This window comes from Mobula hypostoma, chromosome 24 (assembly GCF_963921235.1).
Source record: "Mobula hypostoma chromosome 24, sMobHyp1.1, whole genome shotgun sequence".
NCBI classification, from domain to species: domain Eukaryota; kingdom Metazoa; phylum Chordata; class Chondrichthyes; order Myliobatiformes; family Myliobatidae; genus Mobula; species Mobula hypostoma.
The window spans coordinates 41,488,086-41,509,101 of NC_086120.1; the positions used below are offsets into that span (position 1 = coordinate 41,488,086).

At 42.8% G+C, this 21,016-nt stretch overlaps 1 protein-coding gene across 3 annotated transcripts in view; it reads right to left on the minus strand.

Moving 5' to 3' along the window:
- Positions 1 to 6,813: 6,813 nt before the first annotated feature.
- Positions 6,814 to 21,016, minus strand: part of stk11 (serine/threonine kinase 11) — a 140,951-nt gene continuing 126,748 nt past the window's right edge. Inside the window, exon 10 of one of the 3 annotated variants that reach the window (XM_063032486.1) lies at positions 6,814 to 12,574. Coding sequence is in view for 1 of the 3 variants with exons in the window: in XM_063032487.1 (XP_062888557.1) it covers positions 12,478 to 12,578 (101 nt within the window). In the remaining 2 variants the exon portion in view is untranslated. Of the gene's footprint in view, positions 12,579 to 21,016 lie in introns of all 3 variants that reach the window. The other 2 variants (XM_063032487.1, XM_063032484.1) reach the window with 2 other exon arrangements.

The window sequence follows — 21,016 nt, forward strand, 5'->3', positions numbered from 1 at the left end:
CTGTAAAGCCTGTGAGATTTATTGCCTCCTTCTCTGGTTGGATTCCATGTTTTCACCGGGATCCCAAACTGCTCTCCCGCCTCCCTCATTGTGATTTCATGTTCCACTTTCATTTTCTATCAGATTCCATCTTCAGACCTTCGTCACCTCCAGCCTTCACCTAGACCAAAAGAGTAGAGGGGAAATAGCCAGCATAAAGAAGTGGGGGAGAGGGGCGCAGCAAGATCTGGCAAGTGATTGGTGGATCCAGTCGAGGAAGGGTGATAGGCAGATCGACTAGGGAGGGAAGGATGGGAATAAAGAGAGAATTTAGGTGGATGCAACCAAGAGCTGTGCTCCTGCTCTTCCACTGCACTCTCAACTCTTGCATCCCCAAACCAGTGCTAAAACCCATCGATTCTATTTGTCACACAATTTCCATTGAAAATAACCCCATATGGATGCATCATGGCTTGGTTTAACAACTGTTCTGCCCAAATTGCTTACTTACTGCCCATTATGCTGCTGGTGTTCAGGGCAGCAATGAAGGTCCTCCATCTCAGACTGCATAGAAGGATTCTTCTTTGCTGTTTCTGTAACATTGTGGACTGGTGGGCCACTCTTAGTCCTGGCCTCTACCCTTTGACCTGCTTGGGATGGGTGACCCTACCAAGAGCCAAAGCACCAGGCTCTGACTCCAGCCAACATAGCTCTCCAGATCATTGAGGCATGCAATATTTCAAACCCTACGACAAAGGTCATGGTCCTGTTGGACATATTCTGTCCAAGACTGAAAACAATTTGAGAAAATTATGTGTTCAGTCTAGTCCATTGTGAAAGCCAGCCTTCCCTCTACTGAATTGGTCTACAGTTCCCTCTGCTTCAGGAAAATGGCCAACATGATGAGAAAACCCTCGCACCCTGGTCATTCTCAGAAGATACAGAAGCCTGAGAGCACATAACACCAGACTCAAGGACAACTTCTATCCTGCTTTTATAAAACTCTTGAACAAACCTCCTGTGCAATGATGAACTGCTGATTTTTCTATCTAACTCATTGTATGTTGTGGAATCGACAGTACCATGGAAAGATGGTGTCGAAGAAGCTTATGAGAGGAAAAAGACCAAGTACTCTGAACTGGCAACTGAAGCTGCCCAGAATGGCTGGAAGACCAAGATTTTCCCTGTAGAATTGGGATGCAGGGGATTCGTTGCTACATCTACGACCAGTCTATTGAAGAAGATGGGGGTGAGGCGTCACTCCCTCCAACAAGCAATCAAGTCCTTGTCAAATGCAGCAGAAGAAAGCAGCAATTGGATTTGGATTAAAAGGAAAGACAACAACTGGGCTGCAAGATGAAGATAGGAGGGTATGAGGGGGGGTGTATCTGGGATACCGGGTAGCACCGTTAAGCCCTCTGGAAACGTCATGGGCTTATCAACAAAACGTCAAAGAAGGAGGGTGCCCACCTGATGACCCCGATGATGTACCTACCCTCCCTCCTTGTCACCACTCCAAGCCCACTGCCAACATCGAGAGTGCCAACTTACCACAGGGATTGAAACATCAAGTCCTAGTAGCTCTACTCTACTAACCCCTGCACCTTATTTGACTGCCTACACTGCACTTCCTCTATATTCTACATTCTGTTACGGTTTCCCCTCTGTGCACTTGTGTTTAGAATAATCTGTCTGGATGGTATTCAGGCAAAGCTTTTTACTGTATCTCAGGACGTGTGATAATAAACCAATTATTGATTCCTTCTGTAGGAGCCATGTACCTGTTTTCTATCTGAATTGTATTTTGTGCTAATTATGTTTATTATGGGTAGTTAGTCATGTGGGTTGGGGGTGGTAGAGACGAAGAGTTTAGTTAGGTATTCATGCTTTGTCTTTGGGGTGCTAGTCTAGTTAGTCTAGAGCTGGGAGTGAGCTAGAGGTGGTATCTTTTTTGTTGACCACTTAGGATCACATAAGACCACTTAATTACATTTAAGAAAGCTTAAGCATGCTTAAAGTTGCTTGAATAGACTTAAATATGTTTGAATATTCTTGAATACATTTAAGAGCACTTGACTTAAGTATGTTTAATATGCTGAGACCGTTCATTTTTTTATATCACGAGTTTTAGTTTCATTAGCTTTTACCACTTCAAGATTGTTTGTTTTGCTAATTTCTTAGTAGAAGATTGAATGTATTCTTCGACTTTGGAACCCTGTTGTTGGGTTGAAGAGCATGTCAAACAGGATCAACACTCCCCCAGTCCACTGTAGATTTGTTCGAGTATCTGCAACATTTTCCAAATATTCATCTCCCCACAGAAACCCCAATCCAGACCAACCATCTGCCACTTGAACCTCACAGTTCAGCGCTCACCCCAAAAAATGACCCATTTGACTACCTGCCCCCTTTATATTTTATTTTACTTAGAGATACAGCTGGAACAGGCCCTCCTGCCCCATTGAGTTGCACATCCTGCAACCCACTGATTTAACCCCTAGCCTAATCACAGAGTAATTTACAATGACCAATTAACCTACCAACCGGTTCATCTTTGGACTGCAGGAAGACACTGGAGCAGCTGGATAAAACCCACACTCACAAAGGAGGAACGTAGAAACTTAATTACAGTGGACATCATAGTTAGGCTCCAAACTCCAGCATCTGAGCTGTAATACCATCGTGCTAACTGCTATACTACCATGGCACCCTCAACATCTCTGAAACCCCAACCCTTCTCTATCAAGACTCAGATCTCAAATGATTTGATTTCCATCATGAAGTGCTTGGCCCGAAACATTGACGCTTTAGTCCTCTCTATGGATTCTGCTTGAGCCGCTGAGTTCTTCCAGCATTTTGTGCGTGTTTTGCTCTGGATTTCCAGCATCTGCAGAATCACTTTGTTCTCATCTGATTTCCCTTCTGTGTTTGCACTGGGCAATGTTGTCTTCAATCTCACACTCTACTTAATTTTGCTGAGATGAACCTTTGAACAAAACTAAAGCAGATAGCATTCACTTTCTAGGCATTAATAATTTAATTCTGGCCCATTAATGTTCCAGCACCTAGTACAAAATGCTAAGTAGCCATTAATATCATTTAGAGAAAAATAAGTTTAAACACAAAGATGCAATATTAAAATGCAACCAGGGTTGACACTTTAACAGTCAGCCATAACTATTGTTAACAACGTCAAATGTCTTTACAATGACAGCCTTACTAAAACAAATGATAAAATGTTGACAGGCTTCTCGCCTATTAAACAACATTGGCCATACGGACTTTGACATTCAAGTTAATTATTTACTTCCAGTTTCTCCAAATTCATTTAATTTTAATGGAGACACCGAGCCATGCATGATTTCCCTGACATTGTCAGTCAGCAGCTCCTCCAGGGCTTAGAATACCAGAAAATGTTATACATTTAAAACAATAATTATCTGCAATTTTAATTGCCTTCTCCTTGCTGTCTAGAGGACTTTGCTGCGTGCAAAAAGACTGCTGCCTTTCTCATAAAAGACGCTTTGAGATATTCCTGAGAGATACAATAAAGCATTGCACAAATGTACTAATTTATTAAAAGCAACCAATGGCTAATATCTCTTCCGAAGCAGAGTGACAAGTGAACAAATTTGCTTTAGAAAATCGCGTTTGCTCAAAACCACATGCTAAAATAACACTCTGCCAACTTGCCAGTTTTTTTTCCGCAGCTAGATATTATCTGATCAAACATTGCAGTTAGCTCCTCTCCCCACCACCTTCTATCTATTACCTCAGCCACCGCACAGCACTGCAAACACATCAGAACACTTTTTATAATGCTGTTTACATTGTAAATACATGTATTTATGCATTTTTGTACACTTATTCCATATCTGAACTTGTAACTTTATTTTTATTCTTCATAATTGTTGAATATTGTTGTTTTTCTGTTGCACATGTTGCCAACGCACCACAGCAAATTCCTAATACATGTAAATTTACACTCAATGGCCTTCTTTATTAGGCATCTCCTGTACCTAATAAAGTGGCCACTGACTGTACAGTATGTTCATGGTCTTCTGGTGCTTGTAGCCCATCCACTTCAACATTTGATACATTGTGTGTTCAGAGATGCTCTTCTGCACACCACTGTTGTAATGCGTGGTTATTTGAGTTACTGTCGCCTTGAACCTGTCTGGCCATTCTCCTCTGACCTCTCTCATTAATGGGCATTTTTGCCCACAGAACTGCCACCTACTGCATGTTTTTATTTTGTTTCTTGCAGCATTCTCTGTAAGCTCTAGAGACTGCTGTGCATGAAAATCCCCAGGAGATTGGAAGTTTTTGAGATATTCAAACCACCCCATCTGGCACCAACAATCGTTCCATGGTCAAAGTAATTTAGATCACATTTATATCCCATTCCGATGTCTGGTCCGAACAACAACTGGACCTCACCTACCTCTCCCGGTTCTCCAAGATCCCCCTGTATCTCTAACTATTCAATTACCTGCCAATTATCATGTATTCCAGTAGTTCCCAAACCTTTTTGGGTTACAGTCTCCTTGGTCCCAGACCACATCCCCAGCATTCCCTCTCAATTTCTGACCATTACTTAAAATCTATAAAAAATTTTGAACCATGATGCACAGTGAAAGAAAATAGGGACTGCAAATAATCGTGAAAATTATTCAAATCTATTTAAAGCTACAAATAAAATTATTTCCTTATTTAATTACAGTAAAAATAATTGCCACGAAATTAGTAGTCCAACTATTCATTACTTCATTGCTTGTCTGCCTTTCAATGAGATGGATGGGCTTAGCGCAGTGATATCAGCTTCTCAACATCAGGATGAATGTCATTCTGAAGTAGTCTCAGTTCCCCATGTTCAGTAATTTGCCGTCTGTTTCATCGCTTTAAAAGAAGTTGAATAACTGCACTGAAACTTGCTCCACTAAATACGATGTTGGAAAGGCAATATAGAACATCTTGACCTTTTTTCCACAGTGCAGAATAGAATTGAGAGATTTCTTACTGCAACAAAAAATCTCCACATGAGTTTTTGAACTTTGGCTTCAGCTCAAAGTAATTTTGTAGCGAGATCAGTTCTTCCTCCATCCTTCTGTTAATTCCTCTTTACAAGTGTTCAGGAATGGATTTATTACCCAATCTGAAATTTAGACTGAGAGGAGATCCTGAAATCTCTCTGACATGTCTTTATGCAGCTCGTGCAGGCGGGCACAGTATACTTGAAGATCATCTGGTACTCCTTTTTTTTCTAACTCAGAGAGGCTTGGAAATTGGAAAAGGTCAAGACAGTGAATGTTGCACTTAAATAGGGTTAACTTGGACAGAAATGTGGAGACGACTGATTTGACTTTGTTAGGTTTCACATCATTTCCTTGCAAATGAAGACAGATTTCATTAAACTTTGCTGATAATTCTGGCAAATAAGCGATGTCATGTCTAATATTAGTGGGTTGATTACTGAATGAAGCAACTGAGTCTTCTAAGAATTTTATCAGTTTCAAAGAGCGCATAAAAACATCTCAGAGTTCTCAGAGTTTCCTTTTGAGAGCCATCTGACTTCTGTGTGCAACAGCAAGTGTTCAAAATGTTCATCATTTTCAATACAAAACTCTCAAAATAGTCTAGAATCGAGAGCATGGGACTTGATTTTAATTATCATTGCGATAACAGTAATGATTTGTGCAACTGATCACTTAGGTGTTTTTGGGGCAAGATGTTGTGTGTAAATTACACAGAGAATGATAAATATGTTAAGTACAGCTTTTTCCAAGGAAGTACTAATATCATGGTGGCATCCTGTCATTAACTGTGTCCCATCTCTTGTGCAAGCAAGAATATTGGTAAGCGGAAATGTCCTTTTCTTTGAAAAATTGTTCATCAATCCAAACTATCGACTCTCTTTCCATATCTGTTTCTAGTTCACTTGCAAATAACAACTCTTGAACCATGCTTTAATCTTTTATAAAACAAACATAACCAAGAAGCTAAGCAAAGTTGAGCAAATTCTCTCGTCCTAATTATGTTGCACAAAGTGTCTTCCACATTCTCAGACATTTCATCTATTCATCTTTGAACAGAGTTGTTGTTAGGCAGGATTGCTTTAATTACTTGTCTGGTGACTTATGCAAAACCATACTCAGAACCTCACTTACTGCTGGCAAAGTAAGTTGTTCTCCAATTATATGGGCTCTCCAGATTTAGCAATTATATAGAAACATAGAAACATAGAAAATAGGTGCAGGAGTAGGCCATTCGGCCCTTCGAGCCTGCACCGCCATTTATTATGATCATGGCTGATCATCCAACTCAGAACCCAGCCTTCCCTCCATACCCCCTGACCCCTGTAGCCACAAGGGCCATATCTAACTTCCTTTTAAACATAGCTAATGAACTGGCCTCAACAGTTTGCTGTGGCAGAGAATTCCACAGATTCACCACTCTCTGTGTGAAGAAGTTTTTCCTAACCTCGGTCCTAAAAGGCTTCCCCTCTATCCTCAAACTGTGACCCCTCGTTCTAGACCTCCCCAACATCGGGAACAATCTTCCTGCATCTAGCCTGTCCAATCCCTTTAGGATCTTATACGTTTCAATCAGATCCCCCCTCAATCTTCTAAATTCCAACGAGTACAAGCCCAGTTCATCCAGTCTTTCTTCATATGAAAGACCTGCCATCCCAGGAATCAATCTGGTGAACCTTCTTTGTACTCCCTCTATGGCAAAGATGTCTTTCCTCAGATTAGGGGACCAAAACTGCACACAATACTCCAGGTGTGGTCTCACCAAGGCCTTGTACAACTGCAGTAGTACCTCCCTGCTCCTGTACTCGAATCCTCTCGCTATAAATGCCAGCATACCGTTCGCCTTTTTCACCGCCTGCTGTACCTGCATGCCCACTTTCAATGACTGGTGTATAATGACACCCAGGTCTCGTTGCACCTCCCCTTTTCCTAATCGGCCACCATTCAGATAATAATCTGTTTTCCTATTTTTGCCACCAAAGTGGATAACTTCACATTTATCCACATTAAATTGCATCTGCCATGAGTTTGCCCACTCACCCAACCTATCCAAGTCACAATTGCTTGGTGCTGGTATAACTCCATATTTCAGATACGCCACACTATACTGACTACACCTCTTTTTTGTTTGGTCAGCTTCTGCCATTTTCATTATGGATTAACGACCATGGTCAATCGCCTATTGTTAAGTCCAACCTCAAGCGCTGAAATGGGGGTAGGCATGTTCATGAAACTAGTACGTAACTCTTTAATATGTAACATTTCATTCTTAATATCAAATGCACAATGGTGACATGAAATGACATGATATTCCAAAAGGAATCCTTAACACCAAACTTAAACCACAGAATACGGCAATGCTCTATTTAGAATGAAGCTTTGAAAGAAATTTTGGTGCTCTCTTGTTTTAAGTGTGGAAAGAATACCACAGAGAGGCATTACCTTGCCGTATGCTTCTCCTAACACATTTTTGTTCAATTCCTATATGCCTTTTCAGGGTCTGGTATCATGTTCTGAGTAATCCATTTCCTTCTACCATCAGATTTCTCAACAGTCCATAAACACTACCTCTCTGTACCTTTCCTGTGCTCTTTTTTTTTTGTAATTTATAGTACATTTTTTTAGTATTATTAAGGGTTCCACCCATCCACCCAGCATCCCTTTTGACTTTCTACCATCAGGCAGGAGAGTACAATGTATAAAGACAAGAACGGTCAGAGTGGGAAACAGTTTCTTCCCTCAGGCCCTTAGGCTTTTGAGCACCCTGCCACATTGTATTTGAAGTGTCACCAGTTAATTTGTTCTGTAGCCAACAATATTTAATTTATTCCCTTTACTTTGTTTATTTATGTGTATTTCATTTGTAGATTTTACTCTTACTTTAATGTTATTGTGTGTTCTATGTGTACTACTGTGCTTTACACCCTGGTCTGGAGAAATGTCTCATTTGACAGTATACATGTACATAGTTAAATGACAATAAACTTGCCTTGACTTTTATGTCTTGCACAGTACAGCTCCCACAAAATAACAAATTATGTGATGTATGTCAGTGATAAAAAAAATGTTGATTCTGATACACAAACATGAGAAACATCCATGGACGATGAATCCTAAAGATAAAACCTCACATGACCCCGTACATTAGAGGTAAAGCCCTCCCCCGCTCAGCACGTCCACATGAAACACTGTCGTAGGACAGCAGCATCCATCATCGGAGATCCTCACCACCCAGGCCACGCTCCTTTCTTGCGACTGCCATCAGGTAGAACATACAAGACCCTCAGGAATCGCACCATCATGTTCAAGAACAGCTAATACCCCACAACCATCAGGCTGTTGAACAAAAGGGGATAACTACACTCATTTGCCAATCCACTGAGACGTCCCCACAACCAGTGATCTACTTTTAAGGACCCTTTATGTTGTTATCTCATGTTCTCATTATTTATTAATATATTTGGGGACTGGTGAGTCCTGGGCTGGACATCCTGCTCATTTAAGGAAGGTGAAACATCTTCTGTAACTTCTCCTTTCTGTGACCATAGCAACACCTTCATGTGTTGTCCCTGTTCTTATTGAGTTTGTCGTGTCATGGCACAACTGAGTGTCCAGCGGGCAGGCTGGGCTCATCAACCTTGGCTGGCAGCCAGCCTAGGAGATTCCAAACCCGGGTAGGTGGGACTCATTGGCCTTGCCTATTCAGTGTGTCTAGGAGAAGGAAAACTCCAATACTCAACCTACAGCCTTGCGGACGTCGCAGCTCGCTGTGCCATTGTGGAACATTCCTTGGCCTACAGAGCGGAATCAGTCCACACGCACCAATCCTCACAATAAACATGCGCAGTGCAAGTAGGGAGCAAAGCAATGGAGAATTTATTTTCTCTCCTGATCTTCACAAGTGAAGAACCAGACATCATTAATATGTTTCGCATTTGCAGCTTGTTGTCTTCTGCACTCCAGTTGGTCTTTCATTGATCCTGTTATAGATTCAGGACTCAAAGTAGATTAAAATAATGTATAAATTATACATTCTTGAGATTTCTCTGCTTACAGGCAGCCACAAAACAAGAGGCCCAAAAGAACCCAATCAAAAAAAATTAAAGACCAACACCCAATGTGCAGAGAAAGAGAAAAAAACCCACAAATCATGCAAACAAAAGAAGCGATCAACAGCATTCTGAACCCGATTGAGTCCTTAGATCTGAATCCCTGGAGCAACCAGAAGTAGACCCAAAGCCTCAGGCTCAGGTCATCCTATTAGCGGAGCAAATCGCTGCAAAGCTCATAGACACGAAGCACATAGCTGGGGCAGCCTCGCAGCCTCAGAGTGAAATTGGCCCAACCCTTACCTCTGGTCCACGAAACACTGACTTTCCAGTCTATCTGGGCTGGTATTTCAATTGTGCAAACAGCAGACTGTGCCTCGAATTAGGACCCAGGTCCTGCCGCAGCGAAGCGTCCTGGGCCTAGACCTCACAACCCAGCCCGAAGCTGCTCTCGACCTCTCCAAACCAGCTCGGTGCTAAGAGAGATCCAGCCTCACACCCGGGTTAGCTGAATGGGCATCGAAAACCCTGCCTTGACTTCTCCACTCTGAATAGCTCAATCCAACTTCTATAGATTTGCAGAGCATGCCTTTGAATCTCAGGGTTCTATATAGTGACATATATTTACTTTAATAATAAAGTTTACTTTAAACTTTGAAATATTGTACAACATAATTGCAATCTACATTGAATATCAGACCTCCATTAATCTAAAAGAAAAATGCTTGTTGGATTTTGTCAACATTTTAAATTCAACAAGTGAAATTTGATACAATTAAGTATTACTTTTATCCTGTAAACTCTCTAAATCTTGAAAGCACACGGGTAGCTTCTGCATAAAAGCTACCACTTGTTGAGGGTGTTTTATGTCATCACAAAGGCACTGCCCCCCTTTCTGATGTCAATGACCAGTTCTCTCGTTGATATTGAGAGATAGCTTGTTGTCATGACACCAAGTCACTAAGCTTCTCTCTCCTTCCTGTCCTCTGACTCATCGCTATTTGAGCTGCGGCCCACGACAGAGGAATCATCTGCAAATTTGTACATGGAGTTGGAGCCACATTTGAACACCCGGTAGCTGTTGTGTGCTTCTTCAACAATTTTTGCATTTTCATTTTTGGAATAGAATATGGGTGGGTGTGGTGGTGGTAGAAATTAAAATGGCATATAAAGGTTACTTTTAAATGCAACAGACTGTGCCTTCTGTAAAAATTTTTAAAAACAATATTCAGGCTTCATCTTGGCCAGTAATGGGTTTAATGGTTGTCGTCCAGGAACTGAATTAATTCCCTCGCACAGTTAGCAAATAGTTTATTCCCTAGAGTAGCTCTTATTGACTCCAAGAGAGCAAAAGGTAAGCACATACCTTCTATTTCTAGTGCAATGCAAGAAGAAATAGGGTGCAGATTTAAAAATTCTACTCAGTGTCTCCATGATAATAACACTGGCAGCCACTTAAGTAAAACAAATCCACTTAGTGTCCACTTTATTAAATAAACCTGTACACCTGCCCATTAATAATGCAAATATCAAATCAGCCAGTCATATGGCAGCAACTCAATGCATAAAAGTGGTTCAGTTGTTGTTTGGACCAAACATCAAAAAGGGGAAGAAATGTGATATAAGTAACTTTAACTGTGGAGTGATTGTTGGTGCCAGATGGGGTGGTTTGAGTATTTTAGAAATTGCCGATCTCCTGTGACCTTCAAGTGCAACAGATTGCACAGCTCTAGAGCAGGGGTTCCCAACCTGAGGTCCATGGATACAATGCTTAATGATATTGGTCCATGGCATAAAAAGGTTTGGGAAACCCTGCTCTAGAGTTTACAGAGCATGGAGCAAAAAAAAAGAAATAAAAGAACAGTAAGTGGCATTTCTGTGGTTGAAAACACCTAGTTAATGAGAGAGGTCAGAGGAGAATTGCCAGACTGGTCCAAGCAGACCGGAAGGTAACGGTAACTCAAACAACCACACATTACAACAGTGATCTGCAGAACAGCATCACACACAAAATGCTGGAGAATTCAGCAGGTCAGGCAGCATCTACGGAAATGAATAAACAGTTGAGAATTCAGGCCGAGACCCTTCTTCAGGACTAGGAACAAAGGGGGAAGACGCCAGATTAAAAAGGTTGGGGGAGTGAAAGGAGGCAGGCTAAAAGGTGATTGGGGAAGCCAGGTGGGTGGGAAAGGTCAAGGGCTGTAGATGAGAGAATCTGATAGGAGAGGAGTGTGGACCATAGGAGAAAGGGAAGGGGGAGGCAATCCAGGGAGGTCACACAACACGTCGGACCTTGAAGTGGATGGGCTACAGCAGTGGATTCTTTAGGTATACCTAATAAAGTGGCCACTGAGTGCAATGCTTTGGTACCACTACAGTGTTTTAATATTTCAAAGAAGAGCCAGGACTATCATGCACAGAGGCTTCATTAGGAAATAATGCAAGAACTGGCAGCCATAAACACTTATGAATTGCATTGGTAGACCATTGTAAGACAGCCTGTTACAGAGAGCTTTTATTGTCACCAACACATAAATTGAATGTATTACTGCTCACGCAGCACCTTGCCACGCCCGTAATCAATCCAACAGTGTTGCAAAAGTGATCCAATCCCCAATGCTGACTGCAAATCATTTACCTGTCATCTCTGAACCTTGGAAACATCCTGGTAGCCTCTGCATAAATGCAGCAGATGTCTGACTGTGTGTTTCATCATCAAAACCATTTTTTTTTTGGCATTCTCATTTTGGAATAGAATACCGTGGAGGGGGGCAGAAATTAAAATGGCGTGTAAAGCACAGGAGCACACCGCAAATTATAGGAATGCTTGTGTCAGTATGCCTAACAGGTGGGAAGGTAACCGTGGGATGATTTGATAAATGAAATTATTTGTAACAGTGACGTGACTGAAGCTGGGATAAACTGGCAGTGGAAAGAAAACACTGTTCAGAATAGGCCTCAATAAACCGAGGCCCTTTCTTATAGCTCTTCATGATTTCAAAAATCCTCCCAAATGGTACATTTAACTATACACGTGTTCCTGTCACTGCCAACTACAAGTGGCAGCAAGACATTTTCATTTGGTAAATGTTGAATTTCGTAGTGAACCTGCTACAGAACAACGCAGGTTAACATACACGAGGTTTTTCAACCCATCGCCCTTTATAATATATTCCCTTTCTCCAAGCCCTTTACAGCATGCATTTACACATCACAATGTGTACTATACTGCAGGTACAGTATAAACAGAAAGTAGTCTAAAACATAAAGTGCTTCTACTTGGCTTTGCACAAAGTTCTAAATATCCATGGTTATACGGTTTTCTCAAACTCAGGTTTGGTGTAATAAGTAGCTGGCGTTGGTTGGTTGGCATGCCGTTTTCTTTCGGTAGGAGGTTGGGTTCGTTTCTTATTCGTTCACCGCTTCTTTCTCCTCTTTTCCGTTGCTTGCTTCCGGTGCTGGTCCACACAAGAACAAAGGCAGCAGCAGCACCACAATCCCCCGTCTTCAGAACTAGCTGCAACAAATTGAGAGAAACGTGTGTGAGTTAAAGGTGCGCATCGATCAGCAATGGATTGGCTTCGGTGTCGGTTGGTGATTTATCGACAGGGTTTAAGAGAAAAACAACTCTTTTCATGCCGAGTACATATGACCTAGTATTGACTACCTGTGAGAGAGGGGAAACAGATTCAGTTAAAAGGGAGTGGGATAAGTCCTCAAACACAAGAGATTCTGCAGGTGTTGGAAATCCAGAGAGCAACACGCACAAAATGCTGGAGGAACTCAACAGATAAGGCAGTATCTATGGAGAGGAAAAAACAGTCAACGATTCAGACCGAGACCCTTCATCAGGACTTTGTATAATGACGAGCCTCGGCCTAAAACATCAACTGTTTATTCTTGTCCATACATACTGCCTCATCTGGTGAGTTCCTCTAGCATTTTTATGTGACACTTTTATGTACTTGACAAAGAATAGCCCTCCCAACCACAGAGCACTTCTACGTGAAATGCTGTCATAGGAAAGGAGCATCCATCATCAGAGATCCCCACCAGCCAGGACATGCTCTCTTCTTGCTGCTGCCTCAGGACTCACACCACCAGGTTCAAGAACTGTTACTACCCCTCAACCATCAGGCCCTTGAATAAAAGGGGATAACTACATTCCACTTCACTTGCCCCATCATTGAAATGTTCCCACAACCAATGATCTCACTTTCAAGGACTCTTTATCTCATGTTCTTGTTAGTTATCGCTATTTATTTATATTTGCATTTGCGCAGTTTGTTGTCTTCTGCACTCTGATCTTTCACTGATCCTATTATAGTTACTATTCTATAGATTTGCTGAGGATGCCCACAGGAAAATGAATCTCAAGGTTGTATATGGTGACATATATGCACTTTGATAATACATTTTACTTTGAACGTTGAAGTTTATTGAGGAGAACCATGGAAGAGGACTGATGGGAACTTTGCTACTAGAAGCCAAGTACAACATACGCTCAATGGCCTCCTTAATGCTAAATGAATACCTTGACTGTTATATTTGGAAGTGCGGGCACGTGGCCAAGTGATTAAGGCATTGGACTAGCTACCTGAAGCCGAGCCCCAGCCGAGGCAGCGTGTTGTGTCCTTGAGCAAGGCACTTAAGCACACATTGCTCTGCGATGACACTGGTGCCAAGCTGTATGGGTCCTAATGCCCTTCCCTTGGATAACATTGGTGTCATGGAGAGGAGAGATTTGCAGCATGGGCAACTGCTGGTCTTCCATACAACCTTGCCCAGGCCTGCACCCTGGAGAATGAAGACTTTCCAGGCGCAGATCTATGGTCTCGCAAGACTAACGGATGCCTTTTTATATTTGGAATTAAAAGTCCTGTATCATCAGTAATCTGCTATGGATTTCCCCTTGTACTACCTTGATGTGATGAGGTGAAACGCTCGGACACAAGACCTGCATGACCCGCTGAATTCCACCAGAATTTTGTGGGTGCTACCCTGGATTTCCAGTATCTGCAGAAATTCTCCTGTTTACAAAGTGCTTCCACCTTATCTTGGTAGATGACAATAATAAACTAGTTACTAATTACCCTAAGCTCATGATGTGCTGCAGGAACCAATAATAAACAGCATGGCATTTAGTTTTGAACGAAATTGGATACCTTCAAGCATTATGGCTAATGACTGATATCTATTCAGCTAGCCGATGCCGAGTTGTTATTTTCAGATCAGTGTGACTGAAGAAAACCCGAGTGGTTATCTGATGGAAATTGTATGAGAGTGAACAGAAGATGAGAGTTCCCAACCTTGTTTATGCCATGGACTAATACCATCGAGTAAGGGGTCCGTGAACCCCAGGCTGGGAATCATGAGAGACTATCTTTTGTTAAAAACATCCACCACAACCAAACTCAGAAACAGGACTGAATTAAACTCAGAGAAGGACACCACAATATATTTGACAAGTTGGGCATGGTTTACACATTTAAAAAAATATATATATTTTATTTAGAGATACAGTGCAGTAACAGGCCCTTCTGGCCCAATAAGCCTATGCATGTGACCAATTGACCTACTAACCCGTAAGGCTTTGGAATGTGGGTGGAAAGCGGAGCACCCGGAGAAAACCCAGATGGTGACGAGCAGGACGTACAAACTCCCTACAGACAGAGGCAGGGATTGAATCTGCGTTGCTGGCGCTGTAATAGTGTTACACTAATCGCTGCGGTACCATGCGGCCCTTCTTCACAGCCGAACACAGTTCAATCCGTGCCTTGCCTCAGCAAGACCCTTTCCAAGTGATATGAACATTTACAATGGAAGCCGGCATGTAGAGAAAAAGCTAAGGGTGTGCGTATGTGTTTCATACAAACATTAAAAGTTAAACTGTAAGACACAGTAACTCCACAAAGAGGATATGCAAAGGAGAAGTGTAAGTTATTACCCAGCTGAAATTCTTATTTCTTTTAGATTATGAGAACACTCAGTCCTCTTTTATTGTCATTCAGAAATGCATACATGCATTAAGAAATGATATAATGTTCCTCCGGAGTGATACCACAGAAAACAGGACAAACCAAAGACTAACACTGACAGAACCACATAATTATAATATATAGTTACAGCAGTGCAAAGCAAAACCATAATTTGATGAAGAACAAACCATGGACACAGTAAAAAAAAAGTGTCAAAGTTCCCGAGTTGATCGACTCCCGAGTCCCTGATAGCAGGCGGCAAAAGGGAGAAACTCCCTGCCATAAACCTCCAGGCACCGTCAACTTGCCGATACCTTGGAAGCAGCCGACCACAGCCAACACTGAGTCCATCCGTCCGAAAACTTCGAGCCTCCAACCAGCCACTCCAATACAGTCTGCCGAGCGCCATCCTCTGCCGAGCGCCTTCGACCTCGCCCCGGCCGCTGAAACAAGCAAAGCCAAGGATTTTGGGGCCTTCTGCTCCGGAGATTCCGGTTACCACACAGTAGCAGCGGCAGCGAAATGGGCATTTCAGAAGTTTTCCAGATGTTCCTCCGTACTCTTACGTCTGTCTCCATCAAATCAGGATTGTGCACGGTCCGCTACTTGACAGATAACAGATATTCATCACCGGAAAGGCCGCGCGCCCAACTGTTGTGCTGCCATCTTCTCCTCCCACATTTTATTCTTCTTTTAATTCCTCAGGTAAATATCTCTCAAGAAAGCCAAATACCAGGAGCTGGTGGAGCAGTGCCAGAGACAGGGGTGGAGGGCACAATGTGAGTCTACAGAGGTGAGGATACGGAGGTTTTGGTAGTTGCTCACTGTGCTGAACCTACTCTCTCCTTGGAATTACGGGGGCTGCAAAGGAAAGAGTCACTGGGATCATAACAGAGGCTGCTGAGCGAGCCTCCAGATGGTTATGAATCAAGAGGTGTGACCTGTAGACCAGTGCTGCTGGGACATAAGCCAGAGTAAGTTCAGCACTGGCTGGGTTGCCTGGGCGAGAGTGTCTGATGTTGAAAGACCAGAAACACCCAGTGACCCCGGGTTCCATCACTGATGATATGTCCCAGTGCATCCTCGGATGTGTCCCAGCATCAGAGTTCAAATATACAGCCCACTTTGTGCTGTTCTCAAGACAGATCCATTTCCAAAGTAGTAAAATACAGCAAGATAACTCTGGGACTTGGAAAGAATCACGGCGAAGCCATCTAAAGGCGGCAATTTCAATTACTTGGCCTTCAGTGTGAGTGGATCCTAATGTCATAGCTGTGCCAAGCCAAGTGGAGGCACTTAATAAATTATATTTGACACAGTTTAATACCTTTCTCGTTTACAAATTGCAGCAGAAATCCAAGTAAGGTCATAACAAAAGCAACCCAGGCCGGCTGGTGGCGCAACAACATCGGCGACGGACCCGGGAGTGGAGGTTCCCGAGTTTGAAACCAGTCGGGTCCGCTCCCGAGCATGCTTCCCATCCGTGCCAGGTTGAGTGTCGAGAACGCAACTCGACCTCGTAAAACAAAAAGGGAAAATACGCGAAAATGTCTGTGTGAGGAGTGGCCCGCCACACAGTCTCTCTCTCTCCCTCTCCCTCTCCCCTCCCTCCCTCTCCCCCCTCCCTCCTCCTCCCTCTCCCCCTCCTCCCCTCTCCCCCCTCCCTCTCCCCCTCCCTCCCCCTCCCTCTCCCCCTCCCCCCCTCCCCCCCCTCTCCCCCTCCCCCCCTCTCCCCCTCCCCCCCTCTCCCCCTCCCTCCCTCTCCCCCTCCCCCTCCCCCTCCCTCCCTCTCCCTCCCCCTCCCCCTCCCCCTCCCTCTCCCCCTCACCCTCCCTCTCCCCCTCCCCCTCCCCCTCCCCTTGTAAAAATGTCTGTGTGAGGAGTGACGTGTCACACAGTCTCTCTCTCTCCCTCTCGCTCCACACCTTGTAAAAGCCATGAAGAATCCATCATCACGGACGCACGCACGGACCCACACACGCAGACGCACGGACCCACACACGCAGACGCACAGACTCGCATGCACGCAGGCACACGCAAAAAAAAAGAAAAGCAACAGGGTAGCGTAGAGGTTAGTGCATTGCGATTATAGTGCCAGCTGCAAGATTGGGATCAACTCCTGCTGCTGTCTGTAAGCAGTTTGCACGTTCTTCCCACACGTGGTTTCCTCCCAGATGGTCTGGTTTCCCCTCACATTCTGAAGACGTATGGGTTAGGGTTGGTGAGCTGTGGGTGAGCTACATTGCCACCAAAAGCCTGGCGACCCTTGCACAATCCTCGATGATTTGATTAGCACATTCCACTGTATGTTTTGATGTATATATGTGACCAATAAAACTAAACTTTAATCTTTAATCTTCGGACCAGAGTTTGTTTGCCAGTTGCAATATACACTTGAGGCTGCTGGTAAAAGGAGGTTTAACTAGTGACTGTTCTTTCAACATTGAATGTACAACAGTATGGCACAGGAACCCAGCCCTTTGGCCCAAACTAGCTAAAAAGTAAATCAAAAAAACCCCGAAACCTAATTCTTCCTACCTGCACAATGTCCACTTCTCTCTATCTTCCTTATATCCAAGTGCCTATCTAAACGTCTCTTAAAAGCCTCTAATATATTTGTCTCTATCACCATACCAGGCAGTGCAATCTAAGCATTTACCACACTGAGTGAAAAACTTACCCTCATATCCTCTTTGAACCTACCCCCTCTCACCTTCAATGCATGCCCTCTGGTATTAGATATTTCTACCCTGGGAAAAAGATACGGTCTGTCTACTCTATCTATGCCTCTCCTAATCTTACAAATGTCTATCAGATCTCTCCTTAGCCCTTGGTGCTCCAGAGAAAGCAACCCAAGTTTGTCCAGCCTCTCATGATAGCACATGCCCTCTAAACCAGGCTGCATTTTGGTAAAACTCTTCTGCATCCTCTCCAAATTGATATTTAACTATATCCTCAAATTAACTGTTCTTTTAATGCATCCACATAAATGTTACAAGAGGTGACTTCCCTTCATTCTTGCATTGAACTGTATCAATCTATTGAGAAAACTTCTGCCCAAGAAATCCGCAGCAAATTATAAGCACAAGAGATTCTGCAGATGCTGCAAATCCAGAGCAGCACGCACAAAGTGCTGAAGGAAATCAGCAGGTCAGGCAGCATCTATAGAGGGGAACAACCAGCTGAAGTCCAGCAGTCCCAGCAACTGTTGCATTTCCTTTGTGTTATTAGAAAAGGTAAGGCAACCATTCAAATTTACTTGCTTAAAATTCATTAAACTCCATTATCTTTCAAAGTTTAAAGTGCAACATACATTTATTATCAAAGTATGTATACTATATATAAACTTGAGATTTGTTTCGTTACAGGCAGCCACAATGCGAAGAAACCCAATACAACCCGTTAAAAATTGACAGTTAAACACCCAGTTGTGCAGGAAAAGAAACTAATTGTGCAAACAGTAAAAGTAAGCAAATAGCATTCAGAACTGAAGTTCACAGAAGTGAGTCCACAGCCAGTTCGTTGCAGGCCGTGACATCAGGTCAGGGCAGAGAAAAGTAAACCTTCTGCTTGAAGGGGCGTCCATCCGAATCTCTAGCAATTTCTTATTCCACCAATGTTACTTGTTCTCCTGCATATTCGCAACATTTTCAGTTTCTATATTAGATTTCTGATAAAGGCAGGAATCCCAAGTGACAAAATAATGAAATGGAAAATATTCCACTGGTAATTTGTCTTGTGAAATGAATACAAAAATATTCAAGCACCCAGGATAGAGATGCTATCTGAATAATTGCATTCACTATTCACCCATGGATTAAAATTAATTTACCAGACCCAGAAATAAGGCTGAGTGCTCTTTGGATCTTTGACATTAAAGTACATTTATGATCAAAGTAATGTATGCAGCATAAAACTCTGAGATCCGTCTTTCCACAGCCAGGAAACAAAGTAACACCATGGAAGCCGTTCGAGAGAACATCAAACATCCAGTGCGCAAAACTAAAGAACAAATCACGCAAAAGGCAAAAAAATGATCAAAAACACAGAATATAAAACATGAAACCACATTGAAACAGTCAAGAAATGTTCAGTTTAATTCGATTCAGTTCAATTTGGTGCTGTTGCAGTTCATTGTCACAGATATTAAAGTTTTTATGTAAAACTACCAATCTTCTGAAATATTCAATCACTTTCAACAAAAACATTACAGGTGTAGGTGTCTGAATACCCACAATCAATATTTTAGGAATGGTGTCTTCCCCTCTGCCATCAGATTACTGAAGAGTCCACAAACTCATGAACACAATTTCACTATTCCTCTTTCACACTAATTATTTATTAATTTACTTTACTTTATTGTCACCAAACAATTGATACTAGAGCATACAATCATCACAGAGATATTTGATTCTGCGCTTCGTGCTCCCTGGAGTACAAATCGATAGTAAATACTAAAAATTTAAATTATAAATCATAAATAAAAAATAGAAAAATGGAAAGTAAGATAGTGCAAAGAAACCGAGAGGCAGGACCAGATATTTGGAGGGTACGGCCCAGATCCAGGTCAGGAGCCGTTCAGCAGTCTTATCACAGTTGGAAAGAAGCTGTTCCCAAATCTGGCCGTAGGAGTCTTCAAGCTCCTGAACCTTCTCCCGGAGGGAAGAGGGACGAAAAGTGTGTTGGCTGGGTGGGTCGTGTCCTTGATTATCCTGGCAGCACTGCTCTGACAGCGTGCGGTGTAAAGTGAGTCCAAGGACGGAAGATTGGTTTGTGTGACGTGCTGCGCCATGTTCATGATCTTCTGCAGCTTCTTCCGGTCTTGCACAGGACAACTTCCATACCAGGTTGTGATGCACCCGAGAAGAATGCTTTCTACGGTGCATCTATAAAAATTAGTGAGGGTTTTAGGGGACAGGCTAAATTTCTTGCTTTATTTATTGTAACCTTTAATAACTTATTATGCCTACATTATACTGCTGCCACTAAACTACAGATTTCATGATTTATGCCAGTGACAATAAACTTGATTCTGATTTTTTTAAAATTCGGCCTTCACAAATACAACAAATAAATCGGCATGCCACAAATACTTCTTATATTTTAAAACTGCAATTTGATTAGCTGCTTGGCCGGCTTTACGTCCTCACACATACTCTAGCGCAGATGCCCAACAATAGCGGATATCAGGAAAGATCAAATCCACAGCACAAGGAGTGCCAGATGTTTGCATGCAGCTTTCCCTGATGTTCAGCCGTTCACTGCAAAAACTCCAGACCAAATGCACAGTCTGAAGCCGCAGTTTTCAATGATCAGTGAAAATGGTGAGATGAAACAAATCTCAGATATTAGAGTCATAGAGAAGTACAGCACAGAAACAGGCTCTTCGGCCCATTCCATCTGTGCTGAGCCATTTAAACTGCCTATTCCTATCGACCTGTCCTCCACATTCTGCCCTGATGGTTTGATTTCTAATACTGCGTTCTCAGCAGCTTGGTAGTCATAGTCATACTTTATTAATCCCGGGGGAAATTGGTTTTCGTTACAGTTGCTCCATAAATAATAAATAGTAATAGAACCATAAAGAGTTAAATAGTAATTATGTAAATTATGCCAGTAAATTATGAAATAAGTCCAGGACCAGCCTATTGGCTCAGGGTGTCTGACCCTCCAAGGGAGGAGTTGTAAAGTTTGATGGCCACAGGCAGGAATGACTTCCTATGACGCTCTGTGTTGCATCTCGGTGGAATGAGTCTCTGGCTGAATGTACTCCTGTGCCCACCCAGTACATTATGTAGTGGATGGGAGACATTGACCAAGATGGCATGCAACTTAGACAGCATCCTCTTTTCAGACACCACCGTGAGAGAGTCCAGTTCCATCCCCACAACATCACTGGCCTTACGAATGAGTTTGCTGATTCTGTTGGTGTCTGCTACCCTCAGCCTGCTGCCCCAGCACACAACAGCAAACATGA